This window comes from Lynx canadensis, chromosome E1, assembly GCF_007474595.2.
Source record: "Lynx canadensis isolate LIC74 chromosome E1, mLynCan4.pri.v2, whole genome shotgun sequence".
NCBI classification, from domain to species: domain Eukaryota; kingdom Metazoa; phylum Chordata; class Mammalia; order Carnivora; family Felidae; genus Lynx; species Lynx canadensis.
Genome location: NC_044316.2, coordinates 55,019,259 through 55,036,056, shown reverse-complemented (window position 1 = coordinate 55,036,056; position 16,798 = coordinate 55,019,259). Strand labels below are relative to the sequence as shown.

At 59.1% G+C, this 16,798-nt stretch overlaps 1 protein-coding gene across 4 annotated transcripts in view; it reads right to left on the bottom strand.

The window, feature by feature from the left end:
* Window positions 1–60: 60 nt before the first annotated feature.
* Window positions 61–16,798, bottom strand: part of ITGB4 (integrin subunit beta 4) — a 30,828-nt gene continuing 14,090 nt past the window's right edge. For 2 of the 4 annotated variants that reach the window (XM_030296017.1, XM_030296018.1), the window contains exons 19-40: window positions 15,909–15,942; window positions 15,540–15,731; window positions 15,150–15,253; window positions 14,789–14,847; window positions 14,630–14,653; window positions 13,809–13,957; window positions 13,532–13,711; window positions 12,589–12,737; window positions 9,624–9,828; window positions 8,631–8,788; window positions 8,057–8,237; window positions 7,780–7,917; window positions 5,470–5,652; window positions 5,253–5,384; window positions 2,948–3,193; window positions 2,640–2,798; window positions 2,066–2,215; window positions 1,326–1,514; window positions 1,086–1,241; window positions 838–1,002; window positions 633–743; window positions 61–525 (exon numbers count right to left, since the gene is read on the bottom strand). In XM_030296017.1, the coding sequence (XP_030151877.1) occupies window positions 386–525; window positions 633–743; window positions 838–1,002; window positions 1,086–1,241; window positions 1,326–1,514; window positions 2,066–2,215; window positions 2,640–2,798; window positions 2,948–3,193; window positions 5,253–5,384; window positions 5,470–5,652; window positions 7,780–7,917; window positions 8,057–8,237; window positions 8,631–8,788; window positions 9,624–9,828; window positions 12,589–12,737; window positions 13,532–13,711; window positions 13,809–13,957; window positions 14,630–14,653; window positions 14,789–14,847; window positions 15,150–15,253; window positions 15,540–15,731; window positions 15,909–15,942 (3,204 nt within the window). In that variant the 3' untranslated portion in view covers window positions 61–385. The remainder of the gene's footprint in view (window positions 526–632; window positions 744–837; window positions 1,003–1,085; window positions 1,242–1,325; window positions 1,515–2,065; window positions 2,216–2,639; window positions 2,799–2,947; window positions 3,194–5,252; window positions 5,385–5,469; window positions 5,653–7,779; window positions 7,918–8,056; window positions 8,238–8,630; window positions 8,789–9,623; window positions 9,829–12,588; window positions 12,738–13,531; window positions 13,712–13,808; window positions 13,958–14,629; window positions 14,654–14,788; window positions 14,848–15,149; window positions 15,254–15,539; window positions 15,732–15,908; window positions 15,943–16,798) is intronic. The other 2 variants (XM_030296019.2, XM_032591126.1) reach the window with 1 other exon arrangement.

The following is a 16,798-nucleotide window of genomic DNA, read 5'->3' as shown; positions in this document are numbered from 1 at the left end:
GTCAGAACCGCCCGCCTGCTGTGTGCTGGCACTCCCTGGAAGAACAGACAGGGCAGAGCCAAGCGGTAGCAAAATCTTTTATTAAGTGCAGAGCAAAGCTGGGTCCTTGTCATGCTGGTCCCAGCTCTTTGGTTACGCACAAACGGGCTTGGGCCTGGGGTAAGGGAGTAGTGGCCAGAAGGGCCATCTGGGACCTTGGCTCCCTTCACGCCTCCCAGAGGACACCTACCCTCTGCTCCGTAGCCAGACGTGCTGGCCCTGTGATCAGCATGGGGGTGTGCTGGGCTGCGAGGGGTCCGAGGATGGAGTAGCTGAGGCAGAGCCAGGAGGAGGAGGCAGGGTGGGGGCCCAGGTTCCAGGACACTGTCGGGTAGGGGTGGGGGGCTCAGGTCTGGAAGAACTGTTGGTCCACCTGGGTACTGAGGGTTCCACTGGTGGTCAGTGTCCGGCTCACGAACTCCTGGGTCACATGGCGGGTGAGGGAGCCACCTGCTTCCAGGCGTTGGGACCCCAGGGTCAGTCCATCTGCAGGGGAAAAAGCACTGAAGGACCCTGCCTGGGTCCCTGTCTGTCCTGCTCTGTTAGCGCTGTGCTCCCCCACGAGAACTAGGATCCCCTGCCCAGCGACTCACCCAGGAAGAAAGGCTCGGTTGTGCTGGTGTGGGTGGTGGTGATGCTGCTGTACTCGCCTGGCAGCTGGTGCTGGAAGAGCCCAGGGTGGCTGCCCAGTTGAGGGAAAGGGCCTGGCATGGGCAGATGAGCGCCAGTCAGGGATGGTGCCAGGAGAAGATGTGGCCAGAGAAGGGGTAGGGGTGAAGAATGGGCAAGCCACCTCACCTCCGTCCTGGGACTCGATGGTGATGATACCCTCACGCTCCGGCCCATAGCCTTGGGTGGTCTTGGCCTGCACCTTGAACTTGTAGGGCACGTTCTCACTGAGGCCCGGCACTGTCAGCCGGCTCTCCGGGCTGTCGCCATCCACCAGGAACGTGGTGGCTGGCTCTGAGCAGGGAAGATGCCTTTAGCCTCTGTGGCTCCCTCTCCACCCCTCCCCTGGCCACCCCTGAGGTGGGGACGGGCAGCACCTCCTCCATGGGCCATCTCACAGGTCACCAGGTAGCCGAGGATATCCCCATCGGGCCTGCGTGGCCGTTCCCAGCTCAACTGCAGCGAGTCTGGGCTCAGGGCAGTAAACACCAGCGGGCCCGGGGCACTGGGTGTGCTCAAAGTGAAGGTGGAGCCTGGGGGCAGCAGAGCAAGACTGTCAGCGTGTGGGTGGCTAGGGGACGTCATGGGGGCAGCCACGGGGTGGGGAGTCAACTCACCTGGCAGGGGGCAGAGTGGGCTCTGGGGGTGCACCTGCGACTCAATGGTGATGACACCCTCACGCTCTGGGCCCCAGCCTTCCTGACTCTGGGCCCGCACACGGAACACATAGGAATGGTTGGGCAGAAGGTCTTCCACCACCACCGAAGTCTGGCTGGGGCTAGGGATGTTGAGCCGATGCAGCTCCCCTGGGGAGGGCAGACCGGGGTCAGTGTTACTCCTACCCCTGGCCTGATCCCACCCCTGCCCTAGGCTGCCACTGATCATCCCACCCAGGATTCGCTGCGGTTTGGGTACAGGTGGGGATCAGCCTGGTATGGTGTGGCTGGTAGTTTAGGTGGTATGCTACACGAGGGATGAGTGGAGCCTAAAATCCCACCTATGTTCTGCCTGTTTGAGGGCCCAGGTCATTGCTGCTGCGAGTTTGCCTTCCCAGGGAAGCAGCACTTCCCGGTTCCCACAAAAGCATCTCGCAGGCCAGCGGAGGCCCTGGGTCTGTCCCTAGGTCAGTGAAGACTTGTTACGCAACGCCTCGCAGAGGGGATGACCTGGAGAGAGGGCCAGGGAGCTGGATAACTCAGAGGAGAGGAGGCAGTGACGGGCAGCGAGGAGCATGCAAGTGAGGCCCTCTCAGAACGTCTGGTGGGGATCATTAGTGTTGAAGGGACTTGGGTGGGTTCCTGTGCAGCTGGGTGCCCGAGCCTTGCAAGCCCCCAGCCTGCAGGCAGCTGTGCCTCACCCCCGTTCAGCAGCTGGTACTCCACACTGTAGCCCTGTAGTGCCTGCTCACACTGTGGCTCCTGCCAGCTCACTTTCAGAGACGTGGGGCCCAGAGCCGAGAACACCAGGCGGGTGGGTGTGTTGGGCACACCTGCAGCCAAGCGGGAGCCTGAAGACGGGAGGCCACAGTCAGTTTCTGGCAGGGGGGTCTCTGGGCGGGAGCCCTCCCTCTGACCTCCCGCGGCTGTCTCATCTCTGCTGGCCGCTGGCCTCGCGGCTCACTCAGCCTGCAACACCCTGTCTGGGCCACCCAGCACCTCCCTGGACAACTCAGAGTGGCTGCGGGCCCTGCCTGTGCCTAGAGAGGGTGAGCACCAGAAGTTGGCCGCCCCCTCCCCCTCAGCTGGTCTGGCCGCCCCTCTTCCCCCAGCCCATCACCCCCGCAAGGGCAGAGGCTATATTAGGCATCAGCATTGATGGAGATGAAAAATGGAGGGTGAAGTGCTGGGTTTGGGCAGTGGCTGCGATGAACAGATGGGTGACAGATGGAGCGGGACAGCTGTGGAGACACGAGATGGCCACCCCTGTACTACCTGGGCCCCGAAAGGGCGCCGCTGGCTGCCCAGCCAGGATTATAGTGTCTCGGGAGTCCCCAGAGGGAGGGAACCCTTTCATCTGAGCCCGACTCAGGGACCCGAGGGCCCAGGACAGCGGAAGCCTGCTCCTCCCCTCTTCCCAGATGGGAGGGAGGCCTAGGGCAGGACAAAACAAGAGTGAGGGCAGGAAGTGTGCCTGTTGGAGGATGGGAAGCGGGGCACAGCCCGGCCAGTAACCCCAGCCTCCTGGAGCTGGAAGAGAGGCAGGGTCAGTGGGAGAGGCAGGGCTGGGAGCGGACACTCACTGTGGGAGGACACGGAGGTGAGGGTGGAGTAGTCCCTGGGCAGCGTGGCAGAGTGGGAGTGGGAGTGTTCCGTGCGGGTCAGCGAGTGGTAGTCCCGCGTGAGGGTGGAAGATGTGCTCAGCACCCGGTGGGGCAGGTGTGGGCTCAGGTGGGTGCCGTAAGCGGTGTTGGCCACGGTCATCCTGTTCAGAGAGTTGGAGCTGCCTGGGAAGGCTACGTCCATCCGCCCGTTCACCACCAGGTGCTCTGTGGGAGGAGAGCAGGGTCACTCGGACAGGCCTGCGCCAGACCCAGACGCAGGCTGTGGCCCTGGGAATTCCTAGGATTACCTACCCTCTGAGGGGAGAGGGTGGGGGGCGCTTGGCATAAAGAAAACCAGCCTCTCTTGGCCCACCAGGGAAAGAAGCTGTGTTCCCGGCAGAGTCCAAGGGGCCACACAGGCTTCTGCGGCCCATGTCTGTCAGTCCTGCAGGATGCCAGTGTGGACCGTGTGAGCACCGCTGACCCCAGCTGGGAGACCTACTGCCCTTGCCGTCAGCCCTGCCTGGGGGAGAGCTCAGATGCCTGCCCTCGTGTCCCTTGAGACCTCTGGGGAGGTCTCCTTGGGTACTAGCGCCTGCCCCTGGGCACGACGAACTTCTGAAGTTGCATGCTCCTGCGGGCAGTCCTGCTTTGAGGAGATCACGAATGCCTGCCCCGGGGGTCCCTCGGCTCTGGGGGTCCGCCTCCGCGCCGTAGCACCTCCCCAGGTTGGGCAGGGGGCCATTCGTGGGCAGCCTGACCACAGGGGGCACAGGCTGGACGCAGGCGGCAAACGAGCGCGCCTGGCTGGGTGCGGGGTCGGGGCGCGCCGGGCAAGCCCGTCACCTCCGGGGGGCCTGGGTGTGGCGCCGCGGGCTAGGCCGCCACCCTCCCCGCCCGCGCCCCCGTCCGCGCTGTCTTCCGGGGGGCCGCGGGGCGGCTCGCCGTCGGAGGAGCGCCCGCTGCTGGCCGACAGGCGCGGGATGAGCTCCGGGGGCAGCCGCCACGTGACGCGCCGCAGGTCCAGCTCCTCCCCCAGCAGGGGCTCGAACTTCCAGCTGCCGCCTTGGGAACAACGAAGGGCCGCGTTGGCACCGCCGGCGGGCGCGGGCGGCTCCGGGAGGGGGCGCGGCGGGGCGGAGGCCAGCGACGTGAGCCCGTCCTCGGCTCTCCGGAATCCAAGTGTGTCGGGGCGGGGAGGGGGCGGGGGGGTGAGGTCGGTCGCGGAGCAGGCGACAGGCGGGCCCCTCGGCCAGCACGACGGAAGAGGAGGCCTTCCGTGTGCGCCAGAGCTGGCAGGGCTGCAGCTGGGGAGGACAGGCCCCAGGGGTAGCCCTGGCTCTGGCACCAGATGTGAGGCCTCTTGGTCTGAGCCTCAGTTTCCCATCTGTACACTGGAGAGAGTAATCTCTCCCCTGCCTGCCTCCCAGGGACAGTTCCAGAAGCCACAGAGCGCGTCACAAGGTAGTGTTAACAGCTGAGCTTTCTCTCATACCCTCAAAACCCCCGCGACCCTTGGGCTGGGGTTCCTGAAGTCCAAGCTCAGCTCTGTCAGGGCACGTAGGTGTTCACAGGGGGCCTGAGGCTTAGGCAAGGGTGGAAGAAAGTAGAAATCCAGAGAACCTTCACTCGTGGCATTGTATGACTGGCATCCTATTTTACAGATCAGAAAACTGAGGCACAGAGAGGGCGAACAGTTCATCTGATGTCCCACAGCAGAGCCAAAGCTAAAACTGAGAACCAGGGAGTCCAGCCAAGGACCCTTTGTACCACACTGCAGGGAATCAGGAGGGAAGAGGAGCACTGGACCAGTGGACGAGACAGGGGACACTGCCTCCCTGACCCTGGGCAGGTGGCTGCTCTGAGCTTCTGGGTCATGCCTGCCTCCTCCCACCTTGTCCCTGGGAGGTGGCCTGAATGTCCTGACTCCATGGCACAGCTGGTGAGCCTTCCAGAAGCAAGGCTGTGTTTCCACACTGGTCCCATGTGCATGAGCCTACGTGACTCTGTGTGCATCTGCTCCCAAGCAAGTCTCTGCCTGTGCTTATACACAGATGTGCACACGACTGCATGTGGGCCACGTTGGCTTTGTCCCCTCTGTACCCAGTGCCAGTATGATGCCTGCCAGATGGTCGGCTCTGCAGATATCCACCTGGAGCTGAGAGGGACTTCTGGTCTTGACCTCTAGGCCCAGTGGTCATCGGCCCCTTTGCTTTCTCTGGACACCAGTGACAGCCCCACCTCCTACCCAGGACTTCCTCTCATGGATCCCAGGCCCACTCACCGGTGTCGTCGGAGACGCTAGGCCTCTGGCTGCCAGCCGGGGAGCGCAGTACTTCGTCGCTGTACATGAGGAAGCTCTCGTAGTCTTCCCCGCACTGGGCGTCCACGATGGGGATGTCCGGGATGATGGGGACTGCAGGGGTGGGAGAGGTGAGCCAGGGACCCAGCCCCCTGTCCTCCCCTCTCCGCCCTGTGCCCCCCCCCCCCCCCCCACTCACTGGACATGGGCCGCTTGGGCTGGGTGGCCAGGTTGATGATGGCCTCCCGCTCGGGCCCCCAGCCTGCCCCGTTGCGCGCCTTCACTGTGTAGCGGTATGGCTGGGACTCCCGCAGGTTCTCAATGAGCAGCGTCCGCCTCTTAGGAGTGTCCACCAGCACCTTCTTCATGGGCCCGATGGGTCCTGGGGCAGGGAGAGTGCCTCAGAGGGGTCCTTCTACGTTCCTGCCTGGCCCAGCCCCGCCTCTGATGTAACAGCACCGCTGCGTGGTCTCTGAATTGCACGGAGAGGGCGCAGGGGACAAGGCAGAGAGCAAGCAGCTATTGGAACTCCTGTGTCCTGCCGCGCCCTGAGAACCTGGGTGTGCCTCATTTAAGGAAGGGTCACCAGGGGCGCCTGGGTGGCGCAGTCGGTTAAGCGTCCGACTTCAGCCAGGTCACGATCTCGCGGTCCGTGAGTTCGAGCCCCGCGTCGGGCTCTGGGCTGACGGCTCGGAGCCTGGAGCCTGTTTCCGATTCTGTGTCTCCCTCTCTCTCTGCCCCTCCCCTGTTCATGCTCTGTCTCTGTCCCAAAAATAAACGTTGAAAAAAAAAATTAAAAAAAAAAAAAAAAAGAAGGGTCACCAACTCTCCGAAGGGCTCATCCTTAAGTGGCAAAGCCAGGACTAGACTCAAGGTGGCCCCACTGTGACCTCTACGGATTGGTAAACGGTCCTGTGTCCAGAGCGCCTCCACCTGAGGCACACTCCGGCAGTGAGGGTGCCTCTGTCTCATTGTCCACACGACCAGACCCCAAGTGCTCCGCTGAGGAGGTGAAAGTGGAGATATCCAGACACCCACCCCAGCTGCCCTGTGGTCACAGGAGCAAGGACTGGAATAGAGGGGTGGGCTCAGGGAAGCTGCACCTCCGGGCAGGCTGAGGCTTCGGAGAGCGAAGGGGTGGGGAGAAGGGTGGAGAAGAGCGCCAGCAGTGACAGGTGAGCAGAGAGCAGAGGCCAGGCAGCTCTCCTCCACTCACACCCAGAAGGGCAGACACGCAGCCCTGGGAGAAAGGAGAACGTGACCCTCGTTGCTCTGGGCAAGTGACGGCACCTGGGCCCAGACACAGCAAGAAGTGCCCTGCCATGCTAGAAGGCTTCTGGGAAACCAGAGAAGGCCCAGAAGGATGGAGGCCAGAAAAGGTCCCAGTTTCCGAAGAGGTCCAAAGGAGGGTTCTGGAAAGTGCTACCTGATAAGCTTGATGTCTACCCCCAGCCAACCACTGTGCTTAAAAAGAATTGATTGGTGGAAGCCCATCAGCCTGGGGGAGGTCTCTAGCTGCCAAGGTGGGCACTGTTCTCCGCCCACCCCTCACATCTCTTTCAGCTAGTGGGAACAGGGGAGAGGGACACCCACCAAAGTGCTGATGCCCTCCGCCAGGAGGGCCATCCAGCACATTCCAGGACACAGCTGAGACCTCAGCAGACTGAAGCCATGCCCGAAATCATCAGGGATGAACTTTGGACAGGGTACGTATCATTCCTGGGATGAAAGGCGGGATCAGAGGACACTTCCTAACAGTGGTCCATGGGAAGACTAGGTGTTATAAACCTGGAACAGGCCAAAGGTGTGATGTAGCTGCTGAGGTTGCATGTGGTCTGCTTGGCTGGTAAAGAGCCACGAGCCTGATGTCTAGAATAATCTTGGGGCCCTCTGCCCTTTTGGGCCATCCCAGAAGTGCTGCGCCTGACCCACGTTAAGGTCCATGGGTCATATGGGGTGGTGAGCTCTGCAACCCTGGGACAGAGCAAGCAGAAGTGAGGGCACAAGGAGGAGGTCCCTGCACCAGGCGGCAGGTGGAACCGATTTCCCTCACTTCCTCATCTTGGCCATTGGCAAGGGGTGCCCACCCTTCCCTCCCTTCCCTCCCTTCCAGGACTGGGAAGAAATATCAGTGCTGCCATGCACTCCGGCCTTGGGCTGTTATTTGAGATGTACTTGAAAAAAAAAATGGTTTCTCTGAAATTCAGGGCATCCTCTATTTCCTAATCCTACCAACTCTACTTTGGCCCTACAAGAACCGCGTGAGAGTGAGCCGTGAGGGTTTGCTGTATGGGAAGCCTTCTCATGCCTTCTATCCCCACCTGCCCTGTGAGCTTCTGGGCTTGGTCATGGGATGCAACCAGCCCCAACCTGACCACAAACCTGATGATGCCTCGGGCAACCAGACCTATGGGACACATCCACCAACCGGGACGATGTGACCTTCCTCCTGCGCCTTGCTCCCTCCCCTTCCTGCTGTCCTAGGGGCAGGAGGGGCCCACGTCCTTACGGTTGTCCTCGTTGACCAAGCCGTAGCAGACCTCGTAGGCCGTGATCTCTCCGTTGGTCTCAGCTGGCTCAGCCCAGCTCAGCTGGGTCACCGTGGAGGAGACGACATTGAAGGCCAGACGCCCCGGCTCACTGGGTACTAGGGAAGGGGGGGGGCAGTGTAGGAAGAAAGCTGTCAGCAGCAGCAGGTGGAGGGCAGGGTTCTGGGAGTAGAGCGGGCAGAGCTGGGCACGGGGGCATCAGGGTGGTTCTGGGACCGACGTGTGGTGAGGCCTCACCTTCCTGTTGGGTGCGGCAGGACACCAGGGAGCTGTAGGGACCCTCGCCCTGTGCCCCGTAGGCGCACACCTTCATCTCATAGTCGCAGTATGGGTACAGGTTCGTGAGCTCCACCGAGGGCACCTTGCTGTCGAGCAGGTGGGCCTCGGACTCCGAGTCACCCTGGATCCAGTACTTCACCTGCTCCCAGGGGAGGAACTGGTCAGCGGGAGGCGTCAAGCGCCAGAGCTGCTCGTTGACCTCCTGCCCTTATTGTCCCCTTTGCACCGATGAGACACGGAGGGGTTGGTGACCTGCCAGGTTCACACAGCAGGGCTGGGGCAGAACTCAGGTGTCTTCTGGGTGGGGGGAGGGGCCGCATTCCAGGAAGGAGGGCAAATGTCTGAAAACTTCAGGGACGGGCCTTCGCTCTTCCCCAGACAGATGGGGGATCCCCCTGTCCACTTGTGCTTGGCTCCCCAGGGCCAAGCGTGCCCTCTCTGCCCCCTCGGGGGCCCTTTGGCTTCAGGTGGCCCGTCTCCCCAGTGGGTACCAGCCCTCCGCGTCCACCTCCCTCCTTGCCTCCCACCTTACCCTGTACCCCGTTGGCTTGCCCGGAGGGGGCAGCCAGTTGAAGTGGATCTTTCGGGACCCGGCGGCCTTGGCATTGGGGTTCTGTGGGGCACCCAGGTCACCAGGGTGAGGTGGAAATGATGACAGCGTCGGGCTTGTGAAGTTCCGGTCCAGTTCATCTGCAGTGGGCCGAGTCAGCACGGGTCAGACAGCTCAGACACCCCCTCTTTGAGTGAAGCAGGGATCCACCCTCACCACCAGGGGGCTCCAGAGACTCAGTTACCAACTCTTCCCCACCTCAACTGACCGCTGACAACTGACAGCACTCAGCACCCAGGACTCTGGGGGGGCTGGTGCCCCCACTGGTGCTACAGAGGGCATCCTGCCCTCCTGGTGGAGGACCCGGAGGCAGGGGGTGTCTGGAGGAATGAGAAGGAGAAGGGAGATCGTCTGCCCTTCTTTCTCCCTTGGCAGCCAAAGGAATGTTCCATGTCAGAACGTTTGTTTCTATGCCCCCCTCCCCAGCGTGCTCCCCACTCTACTCTGAGAATCCCCCCTCCTCTCCTATCTTCCAGGCAAGGCTTCTCTGGGGTGGGCTCATAGACACCACCATACTGGAGGTTAAGGACCCATAAGAACTGTTTCACCCCTCCTCTAGGAAACACCTGCATTTTAGTTGGAACTGAAGCTGAAATCAAAGGGCTAAGACCTAACGGTGGGGTTCATGGCGCCGCCAGCAGGCTGGGTAGCCACAGCGTGACTCCACCCTCTTTGGCTGAGAGCAGGATTGCTGGATAAAATGCAGGACCCCTAGTTAAGCCAGAATTTAAGATGAATAACAAATAGGATAAGTATATCCCACTGAGGTGTGGGACATACTTACACAAAACTTGTTCTTCGTTTACCTGAAATCCAAATTTAACAGGGAATCCTATATTTTATTTGCCCCTACTGCAGCCTTAGTGGAGAGGCCCCCAGCCCTCCCTCCCCACCTGCTGAAGGGGCTCTGCCCACCTCGGTCTCCAATGACGACGGTGGCTGAGTGGGGCTGGCCCAGGCGGGCCCCAAACTTGGGGTTGCTGAGTTGAATGTGGAAGCGGCGGGTCTGGCGGCCCCGCAGGAGGGAGTCTATCTCCCGCGGTTCCAGGAGCTTCACCTGCAGCTCCTTCCAGGTCTCCCCAGGTTGGAATAGCAGATCCCCCTCTGCAGGGATGTAGTCCTGGGAGGGAGAAGGGGTCAGGGTCAGACCAGGCCTGGAGGATGAATCATGCCACTCCACCCAACCTCCTGGATACGGCAGAGAGACCATCCCACCTGCACATGAAATGGCTCCTGTTTCCGTAGCACCTCCCGTGCATCAAGCACTTTGCGCTTACTAGCTCATTTGACCCTCACAGCAATGTGAGGTGGAGCTATTACTGTCCCCATTTTACAGATGAGGAACTGAGGCACACGGAGGGGTGGAGAAACTTGCCCAAATTCACACAGGCAGTTGTGATAGAGCTGAGGTTTGAACCAAGGCCCAGAGATGGGGATGTATAGCAGATCCAGAAGAGTCTCACACAAGCAGACCCCATCCAGGGAGGGAAGAACCTGCCCCACACTGCGGCTCTGAAGTCTGGGATCCGACCAGGCCCCAGGCCCTGCCTCCTAGGGAGGGTGCCCCCATCAGCTCCAGTTTTCTTCCTTCAGTGCCCCAGGGCTCTCCCGAGCAACCCAGGGAAGTGTGTCCGTGTCAACATACATGTATCCTGCTCACATGAGACCACTAGGTGGCGATGCACACTAACATTTCAAGTTCAGGCCCAGCAGGGGGCAAATCCAACGGCTTAGAAACCCAGAAAGAGACACTGCAGTCAGTGTAAGAAAAGCAGGAGTTACCCACTAGACGACTGAGACTGAGCTGGGGGGGAACTCTTCCAAAAGTCAAAGTCACAAATGGCAAAGCCAGGGAGTTGTCCTAGATAAAAGGACACCTAAGGCACACAACAAAATGCAATGCCAGATCCGGGATTGGTTCTTGGACTGGAGCAAAAACAAAAACAAAAAAACAAAAAACACCCCAAAACCGCTATAAAGGACATTATTGGGGCATGTGAACATGGGGAGATCTGAATATGAACCAATTATTAGGTAATGCTTTTTAGAATTTATTTCAAGACAGAGAGAGAGAGAGAGAGAGAGTGTTCACCCATATAGGGGAGAGGCAGAGAGAGAGGGAAAGAGAGAATCCCAAATAGGCTCTGTGCTGTCAATGTGGAGCCTGATGTGAAGCTTGAACTTATGAACCGTGAGATCACGACCTGAGCCGAAATCAAGAGTTGGATGCTTAATTAATCGACTGAGCCACCCAGGTGCCCCTATAATGTGAGGTTTCTTAAGGTTGGTAATGATGTTGTAGTTGTGTAGAATAACCTTGTTCTCAGCAGGTGCCACCAGAAGCTTTAGGGTCTATGTGATGTCTATCACTTACTCTGTTGAGCAAACACAATGAAATGAAACACAACTCTCTCTCCCCCTGTCTTTCTACAGTTCTAGAAAAGAGATACAGATACGCATATATATCTTTAGATAGAAGCATCTATTCTTATATCTATGTAGAAGGAGAACAAGAAAACTATTATTAATTGGTGACTCTATGTAAAGGGTAAATGGGTGCTGGGGCACCTGGGTGGCTCAGTCGGTTAAGCCTCTGACTTCAGCTCAGGTCATCATCTCACAGTTTGGGAGTTCGAGCCCCGCGTCGGGCTCTGTGCTGACAGCTCAGAGCCTGGAGCCTGCTTCGGATTCTATGTCTCCCTCTCTTTCTGCCCCTCCCCTGCTCGCACTCTGTCTCTCTCTCTCTCTCTCAAAAATAAATAAACATTGAAAAAATTATTTAAGGGTAAATGGGTGTTAATGGCATTAGTCTTTTCATTTTCCTGTAGGCTTGAAGTTTTTCAAAATAAAAAGTTGGGAAATGGGGCGCCTGGGTGGCGCAGTGGGTTAAGCGTCCGACCTCAGCCAGGTCACTATCTCGCGGTCCGTGAGTTCGAGCCCCGCGTCGGGCTCTGGGCTGATGGCTCGGAGCCTGGAGCCTGTTTCCGATTCTGTGTCTCCCTCTCTCTCTGCCCCTCCCCCGTTCATGCTCTGTCTCTCTCTGTCCCAAAAATAAATAAACGTTGAAAAAAAAATTAAAAAAAAAAAAAGTTGGGAAATAATAAAAATGTTTTAAAAATACTTAAACACCAAAATGCCTTTATAAAAGCATAACAGGGTAGCTGGAATCCCTTATATAATACGGTGTGTTCAGTGAGATTTATGGACATACAAATTCTTCCTTGGAACTTTTATCGGGGGCCCCGGAGCAGTAATGAGAACTGCTCCTTCCAATAAAAGGAAGGGAAGAACACGCCGTGGCCAGGCAGCCGGCATTCGCCAAACTGGCCTGTGGGCCCAGTGAGACTAGGTCGTATTACTCCGGCTGAATTGCTGATATGAATATTTTTAGTTTGTAAATGTTGATAAATTCAGAAGCACATCCAACACCTGGACGTGGCTCTTCCCTGAGACTGGGGTCCAGTGATGAAGGGGATGTGGGCTCACAGGCGTGGCAGGGGGCCAAACTGTGACAGCCTTTCTCGAGAGTCTGCCCAGGGACATGAGGCCTATGCTCCCACCTCAAGAAGCCCAAAGCCCCTGGACGTGGGCAGACGGAATCCATCTCACTACGTAGGGTTTGGCTGCCCTGGCAGATACTGGGTTGTTGGAAGGGAGATATGAGTGATCCGGACATGTCCCTGGTAGCGACGAGGCCTCACCTAGGGCACCACCGGCACTTTTGGTGAGACACATCTATTATGAGTGGCAGGAGCAGGCAGACATGTCCTTGGGAGGCTGGCCAGGGGCGCCACCAGCATCCCAGCGACTCCGGCAGCTGCCGTGTCCCGCTCTCGCTGGGCCCCTGGGAGATGCCTGTGACCTCATGGCAGAGCCTTACCCGGTTGCCCTGTGCGGTGTTATCCTGTGTGCGGTAGGAGACTTGGGACTTGCCGTTGTCCAGGATGCGCCGGACGATGGGAATGCGGGCCACTTGCTCTCCGCCGCTGACCAAGTACTCAGGCTTCTCAAATGACACTATCCCGCTGGCTGCAAGGACCCAGGCACCAGTCAGGGCGGCCTGACCTCAGTCCTTTCGCAATACGCACCCTCTTTCTGGGCCCACCCCCGCCTCCAGGAGTCTGCCTGTCGTTCCTCACCCCACTCTAGGGAGGGGATGGAAAATTCTTCCAGAAAAGGTGGAGGGGCTGGCACAATGTCCAGCTGACATCCTGGAAGTGTCAGGGCAGAGAAAGGAGGCCAGGTAGGGCCAGAACCAGAGATGGGGGCTTGAGATTGGGCTGGGACAGAGCAGGACAAAGGCCTGTGGTGCAGGGGCAGGTGGGGAGGAGAGCTCGGGGACCACAACAGACCCTCTGGATGCAGAAAGGATGCTTATCAACAACTCGGGGGTCCCCAGGAGGGAAGGCAACTTGGGTGTCAGTGGTGCGATGCCTTGCTTCCCCTCTAAATAGGCTCGGGTGAAATGAACTCCCAATGCCCTTCCTGCTCTGATGTCCTGGCATCCCGGGGAGGTCCATTCAATCTCCTACGTTCAAAGGCCACAGGGGCAAGAAGGGGAGGGATGGGGGACAATTTCAGGAGGACACGGCACCCTATAATTACAGCAGAAGCTCCCACATTGAGTGCTTACCACCAGGCACTGTGCAACGATGCATAGCCACATACCCCTCTTGAGAGCCAGACGCCCATTTTACAGATGGAGAAACCAAGGCTCAGAGAGGTTAAGTGACTTGCCTAGGCCACACGGCCAGGCCCCATCTGCCCTCAGATGTTAGTAGGAGCCCCCTTTATGCCCCCCTGCTCCCGCCGCCCTGACCCACCTTGCTCCTTGATGATGGTGATGTTTACCAGGCGGCGACCGAGGGTGGCAGTGCCCATGGGCACATCGATGGCTTCCACCAGCAGCTGCTTCTCATCATCGTCCTCAGGCCGGATGAAGAGGGGCACCCGCACGTCCACCAGCTCCACGCCCTCCTGGAACTCCACCATCCCCCGGGCATCTGGGTGGGAGTTGGGGGGGGGCAGGCAGACGTGGCTCAGGCGGCTGCTCAGGGGTGGGGGGCATAAGGAAGTGGCACAGGGAGCCTGCCCACCTACCTTGGTCTGCAGTGAGGGTGTAGTAGCCGGGGGCCACCTTGAGCTCATGGAAGGCCCCCTGTTCCACCTGCTTCTCCGTCAGCTTCAGCAGGGCCTGCTTGGCCGCGCGAGGCGCCATCAACACCGTATCCACAATGGTGTGGTCCTGCCTGGGGTGGGGGGTGGGTAGGTGGGGATGTGTCAGGCTGGCCACGGATGCTGGCACTTGTCCTCCCAGCCCCCACCCTCCTGCCTGTCCTCTCCCCATTAAGGGACAAGACGCCTGGCAGCAAAAAGTGCCACCATGAAGTAGCCCCAGTGTTACAGGCCGTTCGTGTGTGTTATAGAGAAAAAGAGATCTGTGATCAACTCCATTTGAGAAATTGACTTCTTCTCTGCGGGCCTTCTCAGAGCCTTTGAGGGAGTTGTATGCATAGTGAAACTGTAAGAAGGGCGTGGGGAACGAAGTCAGTGCTTCTCAAATGGATTTGATCACAGAACAATTACTTCACAGAGCATCTGGCACGCTGCCCCCCCCCCCCCAACCTCACCTTGAGTCTCAGCCAAGCCACTGTGCCTCCTTGAGCCTCGGGGTCCTCATGCATGAAATGGGGCTACCCTGCCCACCTCATCTATGAAATGGGGCCCCTCCCTAAACCCTCCCAGCCACACCTCTTCAGGTGGTATTCCAGCAATAGAAGCCGTACAAAAAAGATGCTAAGGGTAAGGGTGCTGAGGTCAAACTGCCTGGGTTCAAATCCTGGCTCTGTCTCTTAGTAACTAGGTAATCTTGGGCAAGATACTTGACCTAGGGCTGCCCCACCCGTGTGCCTTCAACTCACTTTTTCCCGGCGTTGGGCTGCTGCCTGTGGGGGGACAAAGAAGGGAGCATGAGCCACACAGTCTCTGGGATAGAGGCACGGACCTGCTTGTGGGGGGGGCCCCCTAGAGTGGGTAGTGGGGGCAGCTCCCGCCCCCGCCCCCGGGCACCCAGGACCCACCGGAATTTAGTCTGCTGGAGCTTGTGTGCACCTGTGATCTGTCTGTACACCTCATTCAGCTGCCAGGCAAGGAAAGGCGTGAGGCTGGCACCCTGGGTAAGCCTCTCTACCCAGAGCCACCCAGACCCAGAGGATATGGTTGGCTGGGACATGCACATGGCCATCCATGTGCATTGCCTTGTCCCCTTCTGGAAACATTCACAGGACGACCCCACACCAGGCACATGTCCAAGGAAGCCCCTCTTTCCTACTTGGAAAAATCCAGGTTCCGCAGCTGCTTTCTCCTTGCTCTCCCCCTACCCGGATCACACCCATGCCCAGGGATGCCGGTGGCCCCAGGGTCAGCTTCTTTGGCCCTTACATTCTCCTCCACCTCCTGGCGCAGCTGGTCACACTCTCGAGTGTCAGGCTTCAGCAGGTTCTCAGTGCAAAGGCGGGCGAGGCGCAGGGACAGCCCATAGGGCACTAGGGGCAGGCAGGGATGGGGGTCATCAGCCTCCGGCACACCGGGCACTCTAGGAACCCCCTCCAAGACCCATGCTAGATGGTGGCAGGGGCAGGGGCAACTTGCTGGCCGAGACCCTGAGGCCTGTAGCACCATCAGGAAGGGCAGAAGGTGGCCAAGCCTGTGTCTGCCCCCAACGCCCAGAGAAAACAGGAATGGTGTGATTTGAACCCAGGACCAGCGGTGAATGTGCCCCAGGCCCCATGGGCGCTCCCAAGAGCCACCGTGCCAAGCCCCAGTCCTCACCCAGCTCCATGGGGTTGGTGCTGGAGGCATGGGTGGCAAAGCCAGGCCGCTGCACGTTGTTGGTGATCTTCCATCGGACCATGTCACGTCCCTTGAGGTTCCCACTGCGTAGCATGGGCGTGTCCAGGTGGTCTGAGGCCATCAGGTTCTCCCGCAACATGTAGTGGTCTTCCTTGAAGCCCACCATGTGCCCTGCGTGACAGGGTGCTCAGCATGGGGCCCCACCCTGGGCCCTCCCAGCCACACCCCCTCAGGGTGGGACCCTAGGCCTCCTGCCTCCGTTCCACACACACCCCTACTTCTCCTCCACCCTATCTGGGGGAATGAGCGGTCAGAGCCGTTGCCACCCCGCACATGCTGGGCCCGTACCTCGGTTGCAACAAGGGAGAAGTGCCAGGCAAGCCTAGGAGATAAGGTGGGCGGGGATGAGGGCTGGGACAACTGCCCCAGCCCAGGTAAGCCCCTCCGGCCACCTGCCACCCGCCCCCCGTCCCCCTCCCCGCCCACGCCAATGGTCCAGAGCGGCAACACTGCCTTCCCCAGACACCAAGATATCAAGGAAGTTGAAGGGATCTAGGTGTGGAGCACCTATGGTGAATACAGAGGTTGGTGGGGGCAGAGGGTTCCCAAAGTTTGTACCATGGGACCCTGGTCCTGCCAGATGCCCTGTAAAGTAATGGTTCTGTGATCAAACCCATTTGAGAAGCACTGACTTCATTCCCTGTGCCCTTCTCACAGTTTCACTATGCATACAACTACATCAAAGGCTCTGAGAAGTCCCGCAGAGAAGCCTGTTTCTCAAATGTATTTGACCACAGACCTCTTTTTCTCTGTAACACACACTAATAATAGCCCCTAACACTGGCATTACTATGCAGTTTCTCCTCTGCCCCGACAATTCAGCATTCCATGCCAGACCATCCCCCATGATTTCCTGCCTCTCATCTTTCCTTCCCAGTGAGACTACCAGCTCCTGGTGGGCAAGGTCTTTCTTCTCTGTGTTGGCTCCCATGGCCCTTTGCATGTGCCTGACCTGAGGGCAGGTGGTCTCAGGTATAGGCCACTGATGATTGGCAGAGGCGAAGGGCTGGGGTAAGAAGGGAACTAGAGCTGGATAGAAGACATGGCTTCACCTGGCCTCTCCACGTATGAGGACCTTGGTGGGGGTGTGGGGACCCTGGTGAGATTTGGGGACCTGGTGGGAGATGGGCCCCTGGTGGGAGCTGGGGATCCTGATGGGGGCTGGGGATCCTGGTAGG